Here is a 24,837-nt window from a genome sequence, read left to right on the forward strand (position 1 = left end):
TTGATCCTGTCCCTTTGCCTTTCAAAATTGTTATCTATTTCGTAATCAACATTGGAGTATTCTATAAGCAAAAGTGATTTGTTGTTGTGCTTATGTATAATTACTAAAATGAACATGAAGTATAATTATTAATATTATTAGTAATGTAAAATTTATTTATTTTTATAATAATAAGTAATATATCAAATATTTTTAAGGCAATGTTCTTACAATAATTAAATTATAAAATATCATCTATTAAATCTCAAAATTTATTCAATTATAAAATAAAAGCATAATCCCTATAGTTAAAAAATTCAAATAAATCTATTATCTGTAATGCATCAAACTTGGTTTAGGAAGGTTTCTCAATATAACCACATTCGTGTAATAGGAAAAATATCAAATAAGCCTAATTTAATTTTAATGTGGATTGCGAAATGGAAGATGATTTATTGAATACTAATAAACTCAGGACATAAAAGGCATTACTTTACTAATTAGGTTAAAATTGGTCTTTTAATAATGAACAAATGGAAAAGTAAAAGCAGAATAAGGATCATTATATTGCCCCCAACAATTTTTATTTCTTACACCACATTTTAATTATAGTTAAGCTTTTCAATCTTTACTCATTGTAAGAATTATTTATTTAATTTTTTGGTCAATTTCTTATCTTCGGTCTTCCATTAATTAGTACATCTCGTTCTTAATAATGATTTATGCTAAAATATTTTTCATATTTTTTTTATTTAATTGTTTTCTTAAACTATGATAGAAAAATAAGTTGTTATACAGTGTTTCAATGAACTTTTTGGACATAAACTAAGATCAAATATAAAATATGTTAACTAATAAAAATTTTGAGTATAAAAATGACATAGAAATTGTTAAGAGCATAAATGTTATAATGAATAAAGACTCAGAGACTTAGGTTTAATTAAAATGTGGTGCAAAAAATAAAAATTGTGTTTTAAATACAATTTACCCATTTGATAAATAACATTGTTGTTACTTCTCAAAATCTGAGGTTAGTAGATTATATATATTATTCCGTAATCACTCTTTTCAAAATTTACCAATTCCCTAAAACTTTAGAGATTTTTTGATAATCGAAAACTGGCCTTAACGACGTCGAAATTCTGCTGACTATCAACTGCCTCTCGAGAATTGAAAAGTCGCAAAATGCCAATACCACAATTTGAATAAATAAATTCTCAATTGATTTAATGAAAAGCACCAAAGAAAGAAACAAATATTCTGAATGGAATAAAAGGTTCCCCAAATTCATTGAATATTGCTCTACCTCTCTCATAAGTGACAATTCCACACAAGTTTGGGCTTTAAGCAGAAGGGGAGACGGATGAGTCCGTTGCAGCCCTATTTTTGGCAAAGTATTCTTCAGCACATGCAAGGTTCTTTACGACGGATAGCTTCACCCACTTCTTTCGACCGGGAAGAGCAGTCAAGGAACAACCTGCAGCCTCAAGCTTCTCCTTTGCTGCAGTCGACAAGGCACGAGCCTTGAAGTTTAATTTCACACTCAGTTCTCCATCACCTAAGATTTGAAAAGAAAGAAAGATGAGCAACTTAACACCATGTAGTAAAGAACATTTTCTTCCTCCTTTTCATACATGAAGTGTAGTGTATTAGTTCATCTAGATGCATGCATTATTCTTGTGCTTAAATGATAACCACCACCTATGGCTTTTGCGTCGAACCCATAAATTCAAATTAACAAGTTGATGAGGGCAGTTATAAATTTCCAATTAAGCTAGTAACAAAAAGTTTCTAGGTTGAGATGACACAATGTATTGAGAAAATTAGTAGCTCTAAAGAAAGAGAATGATTGAAAAAAATTACACCTATACGACCTATAACATCCCATACCTACTTAGTGGTTCTCAACACTCAACTATCATGACTAAAAAGTTAATTGTGCAATACTCAGTGTAATATATACACTTATTTGGACTTCTATGCTCGATTATTTATTACTAATTGAGTGAAAATCTATCTAATATAGGTTAATTATGTTAATATTATAGGTATAAGGGTACATCCCCGACATAAAATGCGATTATTTATTACTAATTGAGAGAAAATCTATCTAATATAGGTTAATTATGTTAATATTATAGGTATAAGGGTACATCCCCGAAATAAAATGCATTATAATGCAATTGGTGTGGGGATAAGAGTTCATTCGGTTCAATTGAAGATCAATCTAATTGCATATGATCAATTGGAAGCATTAATGGAGCAATTGGAAGAGATTCACAAGTGTCGGGAGCTAAATCCATCGTTTGAAAAAGTTTAAAGACTAAATTGCAAACTCTTGAAACTTGCATTGGATCAGTTACGGACGATTGTGAAATGATGTTGATTGAAGTACAATGGTTTAAAGATGAAGTACCCAAGATGCAAATAAGAAGGGACCAGAGCTGAACAAAAGAGAAAATTTAGAGAGCAAGTTGTAAGCAAGAAAACATTCTATTCCTTGCTATCGCAAGCAGTGTCCCATTACGATTGCAAGACCTGCAGAACTCCAAGATGGATCAGTTCATGCAGGCAAAAAGCTAAGCATGTGCAATTGCAGGTATCCTTACCTTGCAATCTCATGGATAAAATTCCCAGAAGATTTTGTTCCCAAAATTGAGATATTCCTTCAAGCTTTAAAGAAGCTTGTGATACAAAACATCAACTCTACATCAATTCACACATTATTGTTTGGAGTCGAAGAAAAAGAAGATATCACGGAGACAATTCAAGAACCGTTGAATGAATTCAAGATTCAAGAGTGTTTTGCATATTTCTTCCCAACCTTTAATTTCAGGTGATGATGTATCGCTCTAAATCGTGTTTCTGTATTATTACGATGCTCGACTAGTTTTACAGATGCTAGGATAATGTTGAACCCTATGTTTTGATATTAAATTTTGGATTTTGACACTTTAAATGTTGGTTTGATTTGAATGATTCTTAGGAGTTTAATTCTTTTCAAGTAATTGGCAACTAATTGTATTAATGAATAATTTCTATTGGCAAGCGGAAGAATGAATAGAAACTTAGCACAAGTAGCAATAACTGTAAGTTTCTCCATATGTTGGCGATAAATGACCATGCTTTGCATGATCTAATCGATTGTTCTTGTGATTAATGCATCTTCATATATTCGCATTCGAAATATAGATATTAATGGGTCATATGTGAAGATATGTTTGAACTTAGCACAAGTAGCAATAACTGTAAGTTTCTCCATATGTTGGCGATAAATGACTATGCTTTGCATGATCTAATCGATTGTTCTTGTGATTAATGCATCTTCATATATTCGCATTCGAAATATAGATATTAATGGGTCATATGTGAGGATATGTTTGATTCTACTTGAGAAAGATTATTAAAAAAGATATGAACATTGATCTTCATATCCAAATAAATGTCATCAAATTATGGAATTAATATTTAGATTGATGAACGGAAGGATTTGGGATCCTAGTGCTTTTGTAATTTAATGAGTATTCATAAACGCTTCCTACCACTTAATAGTTAGATCACTTAGGTTAGCTATAGATTTAGGTTGTTAATACAAACCATATATGTAATTTTGTTATTTGATTAGAGTTAGGTTAATTGAAAATGAATTAGATATTTAGTCCTTGTTAATTGAGAAGGCAAGCCAATGATACCCCTGTTTTCCTCCACAGCACAAGAAATAGAAGAGGATGACAGAAAAGCATGAATAAACCATCAATTGAGTTCTTATTCACCAGTTTATTAAAACAAAAAGGTTTTTATGTTAGGAAGATTTACAATGGAAGCCATTCACTTGAATAAGAGATTAATGACAAGGTTTTATTTTATTTTTTATTTTTTAAATAAAAGAAAGAAAAAGAAACAAGCCCACAATAAGATGCCTAGTAAAGTGCTATGCCAGGTGCTAGAGAAAAAATGAACATTATATACAACAATGTTATTAATTATCTATTAGATACACCAATGTTATTAACGACCTGTATGATGGAGCAGTCACAAGGTTCAGTCATATGTCCTAATATTTTTGCATAGTAATCAATCATATATGAGTTTACTGACATAATCGAGATGAGATCCTTTGGTGTATGTCATCAGCTGAAGACATTTACTTGATAAGACAAATGAGTATAAAGTAATAAGTAAGAACTGTGGCATCTATATGTTTTATATTGAATGATAAAGACACAATACATGCAATACCATGCTATTAATAGTACGAATGAAGGATAATAATGAAGTCGCTATAGGAATAAAAATAAAATAGAAGCTAAATTAGAAATCATAAATGAAAATAAAAAAATTAGAACAGCAGAAATAAAATATACAAATCAAGATATAGAAGATTTTAATATACAAATTAAAGAGTTATTAGGTTTAAAAGTAATGAGATCATCTAGTAGCTAACATAGATCAGTAGTCTTTATGAATAAAAATCTTAGTGAAATTAAAAGAGGAAAAGCAAGAATGGTCATAAACTACAAAAGATTAAATGACAATACCATAGAAGATGGATATAAAATACATGATAAAGATATGTTAATAAATAAAATACAAGATAGTAAGATATTTTCTATATTTAATTGTAAATCTGGATCTTGGCAAATAAAAATGGCAAAAGAGACCATTCCATGGGCAGCTTTTACTACTCTATTAAAATATTTTGAATGGTTAGTTATGTTTTTTGGATTAAAAAATATACCTTCTATTTTTCAAAGAAAGATGGATTGCATATTTAATTCTTTTCCATTTGTTTGTGTATATATAGATAATATTTTAGTACATAGTAAAGATCATAAAAAACATATGAAGCATCTAAAGATAACTTTGAATAAGTTCATAAAAAATGATTTAATTATAAGTAAAAAGAAAAAGAAAATAAATAAGCCAAAAAATAATTTTTTAGAAATAATTCTAGAAGAAGGAAAGATCCAATTGCAACCACACATATTACAAACAATTTTACTATTTCCAGGCAAAATTGAAGAAACTAAAAAATTACAAGCTTTTTTTAGGAATATTAAATTATGTTAGACATTTTATTAAAGACTTGAAAAAGAAATTAGGACCATGGTATAGTAAATTGTCCAGTAAAGGACAAAATATTTTAATCAATCAAATATAGAACTCGTTAAAAGAATAAAAGAAGAAGTCAACAATTTAACATTAGATAGTGAGTATAAAATAATAGAAATAGATAGATGTGAATTAGGATAGGGAGAAATTTTATATTCCAAACCAAATAAATATAGTAATAAAAAAGAAGAAAAGAAATGTAGATATGCTAGCGGAAAATATAAAATAAAATAAAATTGTTTAACTAGCTTAGATTATGAAATAATAGCCATCATACATAGTATAAAAAGCCTTAAATTATTTTTAAACAATGAATTTACAATAAGAACAAATTGTAAGGCTCTAGTAAAATTTATTAAAAAGACAAATTTTGACAAGATAAGACATATAAGATGGTTAAAATTATATGAGATACTAAATAGTTATCACATTAATATAGAACATATAGATGAAAATAATATTTTAGCTGAAAATTTAAGTAAGCAAGTTATTAATTTTCTAATTCATTATCTTCATGATTCAGATGGATCAAAAAATGATAACTTTGGAAATGTCACTCTAAGAGTGGCTCCACAAGGATCTAATCTTCGATTTAGAAGAAATAATTTAGAAAGACTACCAAAAAAAGAACATCTACTAAATAATCTTTGGATGGCTTGTAACTCTAAACAAAAATTAGACAGCACTAATGCCTTAATTAATCATTTTAGACAGATTCATAATCAAGTAGAAAACAGAAATTTTAGTTTCTTTGCAGTAATTAAAGGTAGAAAATCTGGTATATACAATTATCGGCCAGAAGTACTACAAGTCGAAAAATTTCTTAACCCCTTTTCAAAGAATTTTATACACTTGAGTAAGCTTTAAATTTCTGTAGAGAAATTATAGAACTTAATTTTTATATATCTGAAAGAGTTAGACATACTATGCAAACCACTACTTCTCAAGCATCATCTTTATCCTCATCGATACAACTTTGCTATAGTTGTGAAACTATGACCAAAGTTATTAGAAATTTGAATATTAGAATGCATTCATTAGAAGAATGACTACAAATCCTTGATAATGAAATCTCTTCGTCCCAACAGACTATTAGTAAATACCAAAATAAGATTCTTCAGTTACAAGATGTTTAAAAATACTTAGTTCTAGAGATACTCTTGAAAGACTCATTTCCAAAGATGCTGCTTCCACAAGTAGAAATTATTCTGATAAAATAGAAATACTTATTGAACTAACAAATTCTACAGCTGCAGGGCAAAAAAAGACTTAATATGAATTAAAACAAAAATTTGGTGATTGTGCTAGTATCATTCGAAGCTTTATAAAGAATTTAGTTGTATAAGAAATTATAGATTTTTCTCAGATTTTAAGCTATTTTCACAATGAAAATAGATACTTTATCAAGCATGGTCTCAAATACGAATCAACCAAAAATTCAGCCTTTCTTAAACATAATCATTCTACAATTTCCTTTGATTCTACAATCCTTGAAGAAGACGACATTTTCTACCGAACTTTAGAGTTTAGTATGATAGATACTATATACGTATTAAACAGATCTCGAACTTTAGAGTTTAGTATGATAGATACTATATACGTATTAAACAGATCTTTCAAAATTTTCCCACCAAAGCTTAAACAGATTCTTTTTCTGAATTCTTGATATGTTTCTAATTTAGTTCCTTTGCTAGCTTCCTCCATCTTAGTTTCTAAATTTTCTTGGTCTTATTCTATTAACATTTTAATTTCTATCTCTCTAGCTTTTCTAAGATTTTTATAATATTCCATATCTATATATCCAAATTCTTTTTCATCACCTTCACTTTCGTCCTCTTTACTATCTTTTTCTAATACAGTAATCTCGTCTTCACTTTCATAGTCTTTTATTTCAAAATATCCACATTCTCCTTCATCTTCATTATGTTTTGTCTGTTCTGCTTGATAATTATAATTTCCAACTTAAACCTTCGGACTTGAAAAATTCTTGAATTTGTTAAATGAATCTTGAAAGATAATAATATTGATTGTCCTTTTGTTGGCCATTTGTCCCTGCCTTTTGAATAATGGTACTACTTTATTAAAGTTACTTTAATAAAGTTGTTATTTTCTTGAGTGTCAATAAAGTTGGCAAGAATAACTTTTGCGGTAGCAAACACATCTTGAATAACATGTTTATGTTGACTTAATTCATCAAGATAATTTGGTCCATATAGTCATTTTGAATTTCTTTGATTTTCTTAGGTGATTAATTCGTCAATATCAAGCCCATAATAATCATCTTTATTGCTTAGAGGATGGTCTGATTCTGAAATTGATGGAGAAGAAGACTCTCTCATAGATTTTGATTTTCTTAAAGAGGCTTCAACTAAATTAGCAATCTTTTCAGATATTATTGACAATTCTTCTGGAGTTTTACATTGAGTGAACATAGTTAAAAGTCTTGATTTCTCTATGAGTTAGTCGGCGTGTTTTTCTTGATCTCTCTTAGAAGATTTTGGAATGTCAATACTACTCTGTTCAAGAATCAATGAATTAATAACTTTAGGACAACAATTTGTTTGATTGAATTTGGACAACCATTTTATTTTGAATCTTCCAACAATTTTCTTAACTCAGAAATTTCAGTATATATTTTGCGCTATTTGGAAATCTCAGCAGAAGATTCAAGAAACATTGATATTGAGGGCGAACTAAAATAAAGGATTTTTTTGAGGCCGTAAAAATATTTTTGCCTCATTTTTTGAGTGTTCGAAGCCTTGACGAGTAAGAATGGGTAAAATTGTCTCATCAAGTCCAAAAAATTCAAATTCCGTTGGAAATCATTTTGAAAATTTGTTTGAACAATCTTGGTTAAAAAGAATAAAACAAGAATGCATAAATTGGTCTAAAGTGAAAAATCATTAAATCACGCATCTTTGTAGTCAAAATAATTGAAACGATTGAATGTATCCTTTTTTAATGATTTCATTCTATTTTCTTCCCAAGGGTGCTGCCCCCAATCTTCATAAGATGATACCATTTGCATTGAAATTTTTGTAGGAGGATTTGAGGTGTAGGCTATTATAACATATCCTATTTTATGAGGATAACTTCCTAATAATCCCTTGTTTTTCTGACATTTCTTGGCATGAAATGTAAATTTGGAGTAAAAATATCTTCGAGACAATCTTAAAGAGATGAATACCATGAGGATTCCATTTCAAAGACATGATATTGAATAGGTTTTGAGTAATAACGAAAAACTTTTAGATGATTTATTTCTGGTAATTTTTCAGAACCAGTGAATATGGCTTTTCTAAAGTTACAAGGCTTAGTTTTATGAGGAACCTTCTGAGTGTTCTAGAAGAAATTTTTTGAAGTTAAGGTAATTTTTTGTAAAGCACTGAGAATTTCCAATTGATAATAAAGGAACACTGGAATTTTTCTTATTTATGTTGGAGAAATAAGACTTCATATTTCACCCACTAATATTTGTCCTACAGAAACTCTTGTGAGAAAATTTGCAATATAATTTGATTTATCTTGCATATATAGAATTTTAAAATCAAAGCAAGATAAGATAACTTGCTATCTTGCGAAAATCTGCTTTGAAATAAGGTTTTTTATGTATGTAAAACCTCATTTGATGCTTTACAATCTGTTTTTTAAAAAAAAAAATCTTTACTAATTAAATCATCTTGAAATTTTGAAATACACAGAACAATGGATAAAATTTCTTTTTTGATAATAGAGTAGTCTCTTGAGGACCGTTCCACACTCCACTATGGAATCTTACCGGCTGTTCTTGGCTAAACTGTTTTAGAATTTGCTTTAAGATTCCAATAAAACCTAAGTATGACGCATCGGTTTCTACAATAATGGAGGCTATATGGTCTAATATTGAAAGACATGGGATACTTTTGACAGCAGCATTTAGTATGACGCATCGATTTCTACAATAATGGAGGCTGCTAAAACATTTTTCATGACTATATGCATGAATATATTTATATGCTTAAAATGTTGTTCTATGCTCTCTGAAAGTATGAGAACATCATCAATATAAACAATAATAAAGTTTGGAAAATGATTAAAACTATCATTCATGATTTTTTGAAATTCCGAAGGAGCATTTTTAAGAATTAGTAGCATAAATTTCCATTCATATTTGACCAAAATGAAAATTGAAAACAGTTTTGTACCTATCTTCTTCTTTAATTTGAATTTGTCAGAAACCTGACTCCATATCAAATTTTAAGAAGATAACAACTATGTATAATCTATTTAACAAATCTTTCTTTTGAGGTAATGAATATCTAATCTACGGAAGAACATTATTTAGAGGTTTGTAATTGATAACAAGACACGAAGCATCTCGTTCAATTTCAGCAAAATTGTTAACATAGAAAGCTGAACAACTTCAATGAGACTTGCTTGGCCAAATTATTTATCAAGTAAATCTTTAATTTCCTTGATACAATGATCTAATAATTCTTTGTTCATTTGAAAATGACGAAATTTTGTACAGATATTTAATTCATTGAACTCAGAATTATATGGAAGGGAAACAACATGTTTCTTTCCATCCCAGAAAGCATTTGTCAATTTGATTTTGGAAATTGAAATTTTTTCTTTAATTGAAGAATTTGCAATTGTTCTTCAATTCTTTGGAATTTGATTATTTCTTTAAGAAAATTTGATATGATTCTTTTTGAAATTAATGTTATTAATAATTTTTTAAATAGATGCTTCCTTTAAAATATTGACATCTTTATAACAAGGGGGATTTGTAAATTTGAAAGATATTTCTTGACTAAAAATTGTAGTAAATCCTTTGGAATCAGCTTTAAAAGGATATATTTGAACAATAAAAGGTATTCCAAGAATTATTTCTTGGTCTAAATATTTTACATGATAAAATATATTTTTGAAATGAATATTTGAAGAATAAGATCTATGAGCATATTCTTGTTCTAAATCTTTGGCTTTAAGAAATACAACTAATGTTCGTACTTCTTTCATTTGACGTTCAAGAGTAAAGATTTGTGTTTTCATAATCTTTATTTCTGATTTTAAATCTCATTTTTGAAACAATTCATAACAATTTGCATATTGAAAGGCTCAAAAATAAGATTTGAAGGTAAAAGAGTAACGAACTTATTTTCAAGTTGAGGATCATCAATTTGATCAACTATCTTTTTAATAAGTTTTTCCTCTTTAGTAAGAACATTTACAGTATTACAACCACAGAGCCCTTTATTTTGGCTAGTCTGAACTAGTTTCAATGCCAAAATCTTCTTGTTGTTGATAAACACATTCTAAATTAGAAATAGAATCATCATCAGAACTAGAGTTGACAAGCTTGAGAAGTTTTAATTTAATACCTTCATCAATTTACAGATTATTTATCTTAACTTTTTCATAGGACATTTATTATAGTAATGTCATGATTATTTATATTTCCAAATTTACAAATCCCCCTTCCTATAAAGATGCTAATACTTATCTATTTCAAAAATTATTAATAATATAAATTTTAAAAGGAATCATATCAAATTTTTTAAAGAAGAAATCAAGTTTCAAAGAATTGAAGAACAATTGCAAATTCTTCAATTAAAGAAAAAATTTCAAATTTCTAAAATCAAATTGACAAAGAAATATGCTCTTCTATTTCAAATGCTTTCGGGGATAGAAAGAAATATGTTGTTTCCCTTCCATATAATTATGAGTTCAATGGATCGAATATCTCTACAAAATTTCAAAAACTCATGAATGATATTTTTAATTCTTTTTCAAACTTTATTATTTTTTATATTAATGATATTCTCATATTTTCAGAAAGTATGAAGCAATATTTTAAGCATATCAACACATTTATGCATATAATCAAGAAAAATGGTTTAGCGATTTCTACTAAGAAAATTGTTCTCTATCAAACTAAATTCAGGTTTCTAGGACATAATATCCATTTAGGAACCATTATCCCAATTCAAAGATGTCATGATTTTACCGATAAATTTCCTGATGAAATCTTGGATAAATTTAGCCTACAAAGATTCTTAGATTGTCTCAATTACGTGTTAGACTTTATTAAAAATATAAGGCTGATGTGAACCCCTTTTTTCAAAAGACTAAAAAAACTTGACCCATGGAATCATGAGCATACTTTAGCTGCACGAAAAGTTAAAGATGGTATCAAAAGTATCCCATGCCTTTCAATATTAGACCCTACAGCCTCCATCATTGTAGAAACCAATGCATCAGACATAGGTTTTGGTAGAGCCTTAAAGCAAATTCCATAATAGTCTAGCCAAGAATAGTTCATAAAAATTTCATAGTGGAGTATGGACCAACCATCAAGAGAACTATTCTATTAAAAAAGAAATTTTATCCATTGTTCTGTGTATTTCAAAATTTCAAAATAATTTAATCTATAAAGAATTTGTTCTAAAAGTAGATTGTAAAGCATCAAAGGACGTTTTACAAAAAGACGGGAAAAACCTTGTTCCAAAGCTAATTTTCGCAAGACAACAAGCTATCATATCTTGCTTTAATTTCAAAATTCTATATATACAAGATAAATCAAACTATCTTGCAAATTTCCTCACAAGAAAGTTTCTGCAAAACAATGATCAGTGAGTGAAATATGGAGTCTTCTTCCTCCAAGATAAATAAGAAAAAGTCCACAGTTCCTTTAATATTAATTGAAGATTCTCATGAATCTTAAAGTGCTTCACAAAAAACTACCTTAACTTCAAAAAAATTCTTTCAAAACATTCAAACGGTTTCTAAAAAAACTAAGGCTATGGTTGGTTTGCCGTTTTCGGCCCATTTTTCATTTTCGAAAACGCGTTTGATCCGTCGTTTTCGAAAACGTATTTTCGAAAACGAGTTAAAATTTATAACTGAAAACGCATAACGACTTTTTATCGTTTTTAGTGTTTTCAGTTATAAATGTCGAAAACACTCAAAACGCGGAAAACGGGCCGTTTTCGGGAAAAACTAAAAATCGTTTGAAAATGAAAATGGAAAATAAAAATGCAAACCAACCACTACCAAAGCCTTCTAAGTTTGGAAAAGCCATATCAATTGTCCTGAAAAATTACTAGAAGTAAATCATCAAAAAGTCTTTCATTATTACTCAAAACCTATTCAATGTCATGTTTTTAAGATGGAATCCTCATGGTCTCATAGGTATTCATCTTTTGAAGATTGTCTCGGAGATATTTTTCCTCCAAATTTACATTTCATGCTAAGAAATGTCAAAAAAAACAAGGGATATTATGAAGCTCTCCTCATAAAATCAGGATCTGTTATAATAACCCATACTTCAAATCTTCAAAACTCAAAGCATATAGATTTTTCAAAAATTTCAATTTAAAGAGTATTGTCTTATAAAGACTGGGAGCTGCTACCCTTGGGAAAAATGAGAATGAAATTATTAAAAAAAAAAATGATACATTTGATCGTTTCAATTATTTTGACTACAAAGGTGCATGGTTTAATATTTTTTTACTTTAGACCAATTATGCATTCTTGGTTTATTATTTTTAACCAACCTTGTTCAAACAATTTTTCAAAATGGTTTCAAACGTAGTTCAAATTTTTTGGACTTGATAAGACGATTTACCCAGTCTTATTCGTCAAGGCTCCAAACACTTCAAAAATGAGGTAAAAACATTTTTATAGCCTCTTCGCTCTCAATTTCAAGGTTTCTTGGATGTTCTACAGGGATTTCCAAATAGCTCAAAATACAGATTCAAATTTATGCATTAAGAAAATTGTTCAAAGATTCAAAATAAAAAGGTCAAAATTCCATGAAACAAATTACTGTCCTAGAGTTGTTAATTCATGGATTCTTGAATAGAGAAATATTGACATCCCAAAACTTTCTAAGAAAGATCAAGAAAAATATGCTGACTTACTCTCAGAGAAATCAAGACTTTTAACTATGCTCACTCAAAGTAAAACTCCAGAAGAATTGTCAACATATCTGAAAAGATTGCTAATGTAGCTGAAGCCTCTTCAAGAAAAATCATTCTATGAGAGAATCTTCCTCTCGGTCAAATTAAGAATCAGACCATGCTCTAAGCAATGGAGATGATTGTTATGGGCTTGATATTAAGACCATATCGTGTCCATAATGCAAGAAATGTGTTATTCAAGATGTGTTTGCCACCTCAAAAGTTATTCTTGCCAACTTTACCGGTACCTAAGAAAATAACTACTTTATTAAAGTAACTTTAATAAAGTAGTGCCATTATTCAAAAGGTAGGAACAAGTGGCGGACAAAAAGACAATCAATATTATTGTACTTCAAGATTCCTTCAACAAATTTAAGAATTTTTCAAGTCCTAAACTTCAAAAATAAAAGAAGACCAAACCTCCGGTCTGAAGCAAGTACGTTTTAGCATGAGATAAAACATCTTCAAGAAAGTTCGAGAAAATCGTTGTAATTTTTTTTAAGCTTTCTAATTTTCAAAAATCTATCTTGTATTTCAAAGTTGAATATTATATTCAATATTTTGTACTTTAATTTGTCTATTGAAAATAAAAATATCATTTCTTCATTTCTAAGTTTTGATCTCTATCTCTATCATATATGTATACATATGCATATATGTATATGATACACGCATATATGTATATGATAAATTGTATATATGTGTATATATACATATGCGTATATGTATACATATATGTACATTTCTATACACATGAATGTGTGTGTGTGTATCACAAGGTGTGGTTGTTACTAATGACCTAGTTGCTTTAGATATTTCCATAGATCTAGCAGTAAGTTTTAACAAGTTAAATGTTCCTCTCCAACTTGCTGCTGGGGATGATGTGGTAGTTTCTAGCAGATCCTTGCTTTGGGGAAATTTTTGGCATTTTTCGAAGGGTTGTTGACAAGAAGATTGGAAGTACCTCACTTAATGGAGTGTCTTTCATCTAGTAACTCTATTGTCCACTAACTTATAACATAGAAATGAGTATTTCTTTTCTTCAATATAAGCACGTCATGGAGATTTTTAATTCTTCAGCCAACATATAATAGCACATTGATGTTACCTTTAAAGGAAGTCTCCAGTCTCTTCCTGAAGGGTTGATTAGACCCTTCTTATTCAAGGACTCCAGGGAGACCTCTTCTCCCTCTTGGAATTCAGCAGCTTCAATATCTTTTAAGTTCACCGGGATATATTTTGGTAGTCCCACATGCATGTCTTAATTAGTGACAGGAATCCATGTATTAGTAAGTATTTGACTCAAATGACATACAAGGTCGAGATATGGAGAAGAAAGCCAGAATACAGCTATCTATGGTTATCAAACATTTCATTACAAGGTAAGACGCATGCAGAAGCTTCGAATCTAAAAAGCTTTAACTGGGCAAAGTAATGGTATTAGATTATATTATTGATAAAATTATCTTGCCTTCATAACCCTTCTCCTTGCTTATTTGATTGTCAGTAGGTTGTGCGTCTGAAAAGAACTTCAAAAATAATGCTGCCTTTCAGTCAGTTGTGTGCTCGGAGCGAAAAATCAATGTTTTATGGGGAAAAAGAGAACTAGAAAACTCTAAAATCTAACAATGGTAAATCATTATATGTGATAGATTTTGAGATATCTGAAAGAGTGTATTAACTAATTAGCAAGCCTACAAGTTAAAAGAATTAAGATATGAAATACATGGTAAAGGCAGAGGAGGAGAGAAAGGAGAGCATGCCCATTACAACGGTTTGAGTAGCAACCAAAGTCTAAAAAGAAAACAAGATTCCCAAGGTTTATTCTGGCATTACTCGAGTGAGTACAAAGAGAGTAATAAATTCCAAAAAATTAAGAATTAATTCTAGGAAACACCCTAAAACTTTTGTCTCCAAATTGGAGTTCAAAATTATGACCATAAGATATTCTGGCTACTTAAAACCTAATTCTAAAAATTGTTCTAACTCAAACCCCTATTTGGTAAGGATTAAAATCTAGATTTTAATCTAAGTCAAAGTCAACAACTAATTTTAATCACATATTTCATGTGATACAAAGGGTTTCAACCACACATTTCATCATTTCCAATCCAAATTTAATAAAAATCTAATTTTAATCTCCACCAAACAAATGCCAAGTTTCTTACACATAAAGGAATGACTTTTTTTATTTTTATTTTTCAAAATGAGTGAACATGGACCGAAATCTTCTATTCAAGCTAAAAATTTTCAAACCGCCGTCAATTTCAAAATATTGGCCCCGTTTGTGAGTGATTTTTCACCCCAAAAAATTGATTTTTTTACCATTATTTTACAATTTCAATCGTAATTTTTTGACTTACTCTCTCACAATTGGCCCCCACTTTTCTCTTAACAACCAAAAAATCAATTTTCAAAATCACTACCAAACAAGCCCATTATGTGGAGGCTTATTTTACCACAAATAACAACCTCAATGAGCATAATTACTCCATAGAGTATAACCAGTATAAAATAATACTAGTAGCTCTATTATACAATAAATTTTTACAGTCCTGACTTGGGCTAATAGGCTAAATACTGTTTGGTCCTATTCGTATCATAATTAATAATTTTCTAAAATTATAAATATAATTGAATATTATATATTATTAAAATATGACTTCTATTATTACTTGCTCTTTCCTGGAATTTAAATCTAGTTAGTTATCGTCTCTACTTTTTCTTATTGCATATAGAAGTTTTGGGTTAAATTCTTGAATTGCAATAAAAAATTATGAAGCATTGTTGATGTTTTGAGTGCTTTCTTAAGCATAATAGGCTCTAAAGTAATTATATCATCCTCAGCTTCACTGTCAACAAGATTTTAAGTGATGTTAGCAATGATATCTTCTAAACCTGAAACCTTTGAACTTGCTTCATTTTCCAAGAGGTAATTTACATCCATTCTATCACGGTAATTCAAATCTTTGATTATTGTCTCAAGTTGACGAATGCCTTCTTCGTGTAAGGATTCATTTAGGTTCATTCATGCCAGTTCTTCTAATGAACAAATTTTTAATATATCAAAAACAATTTAACATTGTTTTTGTCTGAACATTTATTGTACAAGCTAAGACTACAAGATTGATTGCATCTAAAACACTTATTTTTTTTCTGGATTATTTTGCCCCAATTCATAGCCCTCCAAAATTATACAGTAAAATCATCTATGATAATGTCTCCAAATCTCTTATTATCAGCGCATCACATGGTTGAATATTGACGTCATGTTGGGCGGCAAAAAGATAACTCAACATTTGGTAATCCTCCAATACTTTCTGGATGGGTTGGATAATTATCTATTACCAAGAGAATTTTCCTCCCATGCATTTTGTAAGGTCCTAATTGTAATTGATTTTATCCGTACTCAAAATCATGGTCATTTAAATAGTAATTTAAGTCAAAATAGTTGTGGATTGATAGTATAGTCCTAGGAGGAGTTAAAGATATCAAATTGATTTCAACCTCAAACTCTTCATATTACAAATATCCAAGCCCAGTCCATCCTAAAGGCATGTAGAATCATTATTTTACATTAAAGGTTACATTGTCGAAGATCTAAAACACAATCCATTGATTTCTTAATTCAACCCCAAGATCATTGATTCATATATTCATCCCAAACATATTTTCATTGGTTGAGCCATATATTTAGTCAAGAGAATATCCATTGAAGATCAAATGTATATCTATATATCTCTTGCCTCAGCCACAGATCAAAATACAAAAAGATCCTACTAAAACACCAAAAATCTTACCTTCACCTATAAGCCTTCAGAGTTCTGAAGTTGGAGAAGAGGCGCTAAGAGTTCCAGCGTACGGAACGACTTCGTTCTTAGTGATCCATGCGGAAAGAAAAATAGCCAAGAGTTAATGGAAAGTACGAGTCGCACAACCAAAAGAGTTCCTTAGTGATTTATAAGTTAAGTGGCCCTAGAGTCAGCTAAAGTTCAGTGGTGTGTGAACTAACTATAAATTAACTTTTTAGTGGATTTCTGACAATTTTGCCCAGAGGTTTTTGATCTTAAGAAGTGGTTTTCCTCCGTGATCATGTATGGAATTATTTGCTTTTGATTTGAATGTTTGTGATTGTTTAACTTAGGATTTAAAATTGATTTTAAACTTAATCATCTAGAAACAATAATTGAGTGACTTGTTGCTTGTTACTGATTAATTCCACATAGTTGGGTCTAAATATTTCCTGATACATTTATTTGTCAAGCAACCAAACATATTCCTCAAGAAGCACCCTAGTCATCCACGATCTTATGTTGGAATTGAATTGACAATTCAATTTGTTTATAGTTAATACTTGAAGCAACATGGCTTTACATACTTTCTGATGATCCATGGATGAATATATATATACATTTTTTTCCAGTTATCTTCATTACAACAAACAACAGTAGTAAGCCTTTCTTTGTCTTGCTTTTTTGCTTCAAGTTGCTTTCTTGCAAGAAAGGGGTCAGGCATTAACCTATAAAACGATCTTGTTTCATCCATATTGAAAACATCTTTCATTGCAAACTGCTCTATTTTTCCTTGTGGACTCCAATTAATCAACTTTTCCCAAAACGATAAAATGACTTAATACCATGTCTTCACTTAAACTTCTCAAGATAACCTCAAGAAAAGTTGAATTCTGAAGTCTCTTTAGGGTTTAATATTTTCATAGTCCCTCTAGACTTTTTCAAGATTAGCCATCGTGTTATATTCTCACCATCCTGGTATTGAAGAAATCAATTAGAAATAGCTTTCTCCATGTCTGGAAATTTTGACGGTTTGTGAAGGTTAACATTACCAACTTACTCACATAATGCTTTATGCATCTCATCTGTCATGGTTGATTTTTGAACATGTTTTAGAAGGGAAACAACTTTAATTATGAAATATAAGAAAACTTTGTGTTTCTTCAATGTTTTGAAAATCGACCTGGACACAAACCCGGAAAAGAAAGAGGGTCAAGGGTTAGAGGGTTGAACCAAAAATATTATAATTAAATAAAAAATTCATACATCAATATATGTCCTATTAGAATTTTGTATCAAGCAAAAGAGTATTTTTAATATTTATTATTTAACTTCCAATAATTATTTTAATACCCATTTCTCATGAAATTGACACTAAATGGGCCAATATACAACTAAACATAAAATAAAAACTAAATGGGCCCAAATAAAATACAATGAACCCCACTACTAAACAACTCCTACCTATCCCTACCAAGAGATTGAAGATGGCGGCACCTCTACTGGTCTTTGCTAATCAATTTTTTCTTTTTTCTTTTTGGGTACCACATGCTAAATCTGTCAATCTAAGATAAATGGGAGAAGATGGATGAAACCAATCAGAAAATCTTTCTTCTTAACTTGAAAAAGATGGGCACTATATGCTGAATCAGATTCTTGAATAATTATTTCTTTAACTTTCAGTTTTTTCTCACAAACCCAACAGGAAAACTTGGTAAAGTCGCATCCGGGTCGCAATTTCCCGTTGAACAGCCAGGATTTACGATTTTTTAGCCAATTGTTATACTCGTAGTATGCATCAACCGGACCGATTATCACTCCGGTTCTTGGGTTTTCCAGTCAAACCGACCAGTTCGATCCAGTTTTGATAACAATGGTTTTTTTTTTTTTTTTCACAAAGACTTTTTTAATCTAATTCATTGAATACATTTAATTAAATTAATGGAATTACAATGACTATTATTTAATTAAGTACATAGTACAATGATTTTATTTTATATTTTATTTTATTTTATTTTATTTTTATTTTTATTTTTATTTTTTTTGGTTGTGTGGGGGGGGGGGGGGGGGGGGGGGGGGGGGGGGGGGTTGAAGAAAAGTTCAGTTCAACTGAAAACTATATCCGAAATCCTAAACATATTGAATTGTAAATTTACTCTATAAATTATTATTTTATCGATTAATTAATACCTCTTTGAATTAATATAATTTATATGGTCCCAAGGATATTAATTTATAGAGGTTATAATGTATATTTACAATTGCTCAATAAGCAGAATTACTACATACATTTACAGTTTAATAGAATTATACACATCGAAAGGAAATCAAGAAATGGGAAACAAATCCATCTCTTTCGTTTAAATTTTATGTAAAGGAAGTAATAATATACATATCAACACACAACCACTTAAACTAATGCACATAAAACATATTATTTACCAGTAAAAATACTTCACCCATCAATTAGTACAACCTAAAACCAATTCCAGATCAACACAACTATTTAAAATCTCCCAACTTTCAGACAAATCAAACAAGCCCAACTCAATAATCTTCAAAATTAATCCAAAAACTCCGTAAAATCACACAAATGAAAGAGTCTTTATGGTAAATTTACCTCCAGCAATCCCTCTCAACTTAGGAATTCTCTGGTAAAGCGGCATTTAGCAACCTTCAAACCCTTTTCGGACTCCGTCATTCCAAACCCACAGCTGCCCCCTTGTCCAGCAGCGTGACCTCTTCCCTTTCTCTTCGCCTTCTTTTGGGACCCGGGTTGAGGACCCAAGTTATTGAGCCCAAACCGAACGCTCTGTGTAGTTGTAGAAGATTCTTCAACAGAAGAAGCTCCTGAATTGAGTGCAATTAGTCGTGATTTTGCTCTGGTTTTTTGGTGGAACAGTTTTATACTAGGAAATGGAGTTGGAATTAGCTTCAAAGTTCTCATGTTGCTCTGATTAGTCCAGAAAGTGGAAAAATCATAACTTTATGGAATCCCAAATTGGGATTTCTTGGTTTTTTTATATTGTAGCATTTAATTAATTTGGAGATATAAGAAGGTGTTAATAATTCTTGAATACAAGGAGATAGAGAGGATCAATTAGTACCTTAAAGGAAGAGGAAGGATAATGGAGGATTGGCATAGTTGTTGAAGGAAAGGGAGAAGAGAGGGCTAATAGAGAAGCCATGGAAAGATTATAAGAAATGGACAGGGATTGGATTGGATTACCCGTTACTTTTTGATGATTAATGGTTTCCTCGCCCTTTCCGTGAATTGACCACTAAAATTAAGCCCCTGTTTGATTAACATTAAATTAAATTACATTACATTACATTTCTCTCTCTCTTCTATTTTCAACCATACAATCTTCTATAAAATAATATTACACGTAAATCGAAAACTTTAACTTCTTTTTCAACCACTCATTTTTCTAAAAAATACTATTCCCCCCATTACCATTTTCAGGTAATGGGGGCCAAACAGGGTGTAAGTTTGATCATGTTTGAGGTCCCGTTACATCTATAATTTTTTTTCGAAAAAATACATTTTTAAACAATAATTTATATTCCATTTATTTCCCATTAATGTAAGAATGCGAAGAAAAAATATAATCGTTACGATCCCATACAAAATATAGAAATTCAAATATAGTGACTTAATGTGATGAATAACAGTCATATTTTTCATTTTAATAGCCAAATAATAAAAAATAAATAGGGGCTTAATATCATTTCAAATACGCATTCTTCAATAAAATAATATTACCCGCAAATTTAATACTTTTTCTTAATTTTTAACCACACATTTTTCATCAATACACTATTCAAAAATACATTTTTAAGAAAATAATGTGGCTCAAGCAAGGGCTTAATCAATTTTAAAATGGTAAAATAATAACTTTCTATTTATCACGTTAAACAATTTAAAATTTTAAATCAAAAAATTAAAAAATAAATAAAAGAAGAATATAAAAGCCTCTCTTCTTTGTACAACACCCCCGCCCCAAAAGTGAAAATCACATAGTTGTCTTTAACCATTGGCGCCGACGTTGGCATTACCTCCACCGCGAACAGCCGACGACTATACTCCTTCCACCCTTCATCCACCTCCTAAAAATTACACAGTCTCCTCCATAGACCTGATTGTGCAAATGAGTCACCAAATTGAGAAAGCCTACAGTCGGCCACAACTCCCTTTTTTACTACACCTATGTTGGCAGCCACCAAATGGACTCTTCTCGAGTATCCCATTTCAATTTGATGCATCCAGCACGCTCCAAGCCATGAATTCAATTGGAAAAAATGCAATTCGGGTCCTAAAAACTATCGAAAACACACCAATTGAATTTCCAATTCGTGACTCCCACGAATTCAAATAATCCCACCGAACCCGAAGACCAACATTTGAAGTTTGATAGTGCAAAAACTTCTCACCAAATTTCCACTAAAAACTAAATTTAGCTAGAGACTTGAGATAGCGGGAGAGAGATGTGAGGACTTTGACGAGAAGAGTAAAATTTGGGCCAAGATTTGAAGTTGAAATCATACCATTAGAGCTGGTTGTGGCAGTCGTGTCTAATTAGTTTTTTGGTCCTTCTTAGGCGAGTCTTTGGAATATGAAGTTTCGGCCTCTATATTAGTTTGGTGTTGGACAAGTGATAATGGTATCGACAAGTGGAGCTCTGGGTTGAAAAGCCAATTTCTGTTGGTGCCGGTGGTAAGAGACGAGTGGGGTTATTTTGTGGTTGGTGTGGGATGTGTGGGGGTGGAGGGTGGGTGAAGAAGAGATCTGTACTTTTCTTTTAATTATTTTTAATTTTTTATTCAATTATCCTTTATTTAATTATTTTAATAGATATTTACTATTTTGCCCCCTTTTAATTGATTAAATATGGTTGATTGACAAAAAAATGGATGAAAACCATTGAAAAGAGCCTCACATGCGATGGTTGAAAATGTTTGGAAAAAGTTTGCTAGTGTTTCAATGGTTTAGAGCTTTTGTTGCAATCATCCCTATTCGTTATTCACCACAATGATTTTTTTAACATACAAAAGACCAAGACACCCTAAAAAGGTTATTAAATTACAAAACTATGAATATGTTAAAAAGAGTATAATCCTTTTAATTATATATTCAACTATAAAAAAATAAACATTTTCCAATTAATTTTTTTAAATAAAGTCACTTTTTTTTTTTATCTATTTCCTCTAATACAGATAATGACTATTTCATTTTTCATCTTCTTCAACTTTAATACCTCAAAAATCTATCAAACGCTCAATAAAAAAAATCTCATTTATACTTTTTTAATTGTTAAAAACCTCGGTAAGTATATATTTACGTATATTTAATTTTATTTTCGTTAAATTAGTATACATTTTTAATTGTTAAATCTTATTATGACATATATGTTCTTAATTTAGACAAATTAGATAAATATTTACATTGAATATCTATAAAAAATTTTAAGTGAAAACTTTATAAAGGGGTCTACCACAACATTTTAATAAGTGAATGTCGCCATTAGTTAACATAATTTAGCTTTGGCAATATTTTGTAAATGGATGTTGCTAATGTCATCTTCTGCAACGTTTGATTAATATTGTGAGATATTTTATTTTTTGCAACGTTTATTAAACATTGCTAAAACTTAATTTTATTACAATGTTTATTAAACATTGCTGAAACCTGCCTTTTGCAATGCGAAAATGCCATTGCAGAAAGTTACCATTTTGCAATGTTGCAAAAAGTAAAATTCACACAACACTTCATAAACGTTGCAAAAGGACATATTTCGCAACATTTAATGAACGTTGTAAAAAGTAAAATCTTTTGAACTTTTTGCAATGTTTAGTGCAACGTTTACCAAACGTTGCTAAAACATTCCAAATCGCTCGACCCGACCTGCGTAGTTTAAACCCAAAAAAAACTCATTTTCAATCAAAAAGCCAACATCCGTAACCTATTTTCCATATCCCTCTAAGACTCACAGCCCCGGCACTCTACTCTCCATGGTGCCGCCGCTCTCATTTTCTCACCAAATTGCTAACATCGTCGATGCCGCTCGTTGATTTTCCCCAGTCAAGGGTCGTCAGTAAGTCATCTCTTAATTTCAACACTTTGTACTTTTTTTTTTTTTTTGGCTGCAAGTTTTAATTTTGGATTCACCGGTTAGCTTCTGCTGGAGAAGGGATCGAATTGAGTTAATATAATTATGTACTGCTATAGATTGAGGTTGGGAGGTATCTAACCAGTCTCCAGTTATAGGCAGTGCTGGCGGAGGTTGGATCAGGTGGTTTAGGGGGTGTGTTGATGTCACAGGGCAGGAGTGACATTTCGGGGAGAGAGAGAGAGAGAGAGAGAGAGAGAATTTCTGAGTAAAGTTACCATCAATTGATATGTTGGCTTGCTATTTTAAAGTTTTCCACTACATTTACACACTTTTTTATTCTTTTTAATCATTTTGGACTTTGAATTATCTTATATTATCATTTTCATGAACCTGATTACGTTGAGTTAATTACTATATCTTCTTATTAACGATATATTTTGAAATCTTTGTCAACTAATTTCTTATGTCAGAATTTAGTAAAGTAGGTTGACAACTTACATGAAAGTTTTTATAAATGAAGATTCAAGTGACTAAATATTGGCTCCAACTAGTAGTCGGAAGAAAAATATGGTAAATTGGGGGTTAAAACCCCAAATGGTCATTGAACTTTGCCCGAAGTCTCTTAGGAGGTCACCGAACTTCAAATCGTCCCTAAGTAGTCACTGAACTTAGCTCGAAGTCCCCCAAGAGGTCACCGAACTTCAAAACGTCCCTAAATGGTCATTGAACTTTGCAAAAAGTTCCTAAGAGGTCACTGAAGTTTGCAAATTGGGACCCCATTCATCTTTGCATAATAATTTTTTAACATTTTTACCACTAACCAAATTAACCTCAAGTTATTTTGATGACTACCAATCAATATGTAGCCCAAAGTCTAGAAATTCTAGATCATATATAGTGAAATATGACAAAAACTACTTTGTCTGACAAAGTTTAATACGATAACTTCATATACTACAAGAATATGCTTAAGAAAAATAAAACCATCATTTAATAGTTATTCATGGATAGAGCACATGTTAATAAAGCAAATTATTTGAGATAAATTTTTCAATTCCTTCGCCTAATATTTATGATAGAACCTTGATCATACTAAATTGAAAATTTAAATTATCTTTCACTCACGGTCCCAAACTCTGCCTGACACAGTTCATCAAATTGGATTGGAGACTGTGACAATGATCGATGTTTTATACAATGATTTTACATTCTCTGTTTGGAATAAATGTTTATTTATGGACACGAAGTCAAAAAAGTTATGCATAGTGAAGGTGCGAAATTTCGCAAGTGTGTGGTATGGTAAACAAGTAATAAAATGATGAATGAAATATTTGCAGATTATTGAGCTTTGCAAAGATGAATGGGGTCCCAATTTGCAAACTTCAGTGACCTTCTAGGAACTTTTTGCAAAGTTCAATGACCATTTAGGGACGTTTTGAAGTTTGGTGACCTCTTGAGGGACTTCGAGCTAAGTTTAGTGACTACTTAGGGACAATTTGAAGTTCGGTGACCTCCTAGGGGATTTCGGGCAAAGTTCAGTGACCATTTGGGGTTTTAACCCGGTAAATTGGGAGTCTCAGAGGAGCAAACACTCAATATGATTGCTAATTTGCTAGAGATAAATCTTTTCTTGCTTTTTAGGACTTTTGAAAATTAGAGGTTTCCTTCAACTTGTCGGATAAAGACTTATTATCGAAGAGCAAGAAATTTTTGACCGCATGTATGCTTTGGTGAAGGGTTATGCCAGCCTAACACCTAGTTGCAAGCTCAATTTGGTGTAGTCTTTGAGCTCTAATCTAAGTATTCTATTGCCAAATGTTGCTGGTCATAAAGTTCACCAAATGAAATAAATACTAAATTGCAGCCAAGCCTAGAAGAATTCGTAGACCACCTCCA

At 30.5% G+C, this 24,837-nt stretch overlaps 1 protein-coding gene across 5 annotated transcripts; it reads right to left on the bottom strand.

Moving 5' to 3' along the window:
- Positions 1 to 1,185: 1,185 nt before the first annotated feature.
- On the bottom strand, positions 1,186 to 20,067 carry LOC111390920 (50S ribosomal protein L15, chloroplastic-like). Of its 5 annotated transcripts, none has more exons than XR_002702027.1 (4): positions 19,449 to 20,067; positions 16,838 to 16,913; positions 14,146 to 14,297; positions 1,186 to 1,537 (listed from the first exon to the last, which is right to left on the bottom strand). XR_002702027.1 is itself a non-coding variant. In XM_023016044.1 (4 exons), the coding sequence occupies exons 2-4, from the start codon at positions 19,492 to 19,494 to the stop codon at positions 1,323 to 1,325; spliced, it is 420 nt and encodes a 139-aa protein (XP_022871812.1). In that variant the 5' UTR covers positions 19,495 to 19,678; positions 19,936 to 20,062; the 3' UTR covers positions 1,186 to 1,322. The 5 variants fall into 5 exon arrangements, 3 of the variants coding, with proteins under 3 accessions (XP_022871812.1, XP_022871811.1, XP_022871813.1); XM_023016044.1 differs by lacking the exon at positions 16,838 to 16,913 and having other exon boundaries at positions 1,186 to 1,544; positions 19,449 to 19,678; positions 19,936 to 20,062; XR_002702026.1 differs by lacking the exon at positions 16,838 to 16,913 and having other exon boundaries at positions 19,449 to 20,065.
- Positions 20,068 to 24,837: the final 4,770 nt, after the last annotated feature.

This window comes from Olea europaea, unplaced genomic scaffold, assembly GCF_002742605.1.
Source record: "Olea europaea var. sylvestris unplaced genomic scaffold, O_europaea_v1 scaffold727, whole genome shotgun sequence".
Lineage (NCBI taxonomy): Eukaryota > Viridiplantae > Streptophyta > Magnoliopsida > Lamiales > Oleaceae > Olea > Olea europaea.

Bases quoted from the DNA above. Each gene is read 5' to 3' on its own strand.
- LOC111390920 (XM_023016044.1), bottom strand. From the start codon at position 19,494: ATGCCGCTTTACCAGAGAATTCCTAAGTTGAGAGGGATTGCTGGAG. The intron at 14,298-19,448 runs GTAAATTTACCA...TCACTAATTAAG, and splicing joins GTTGAGAGGGATTGCTGGAG to ACATGCATGTGGGACTACCA. The intron at 1,545-14,145 runs GTAACATCAATG...CTTTCTTTTCAA, and splicing joins ACTGGAGACTTCCTTTAAAG to ATCTTAGGTGATGGAGAACT.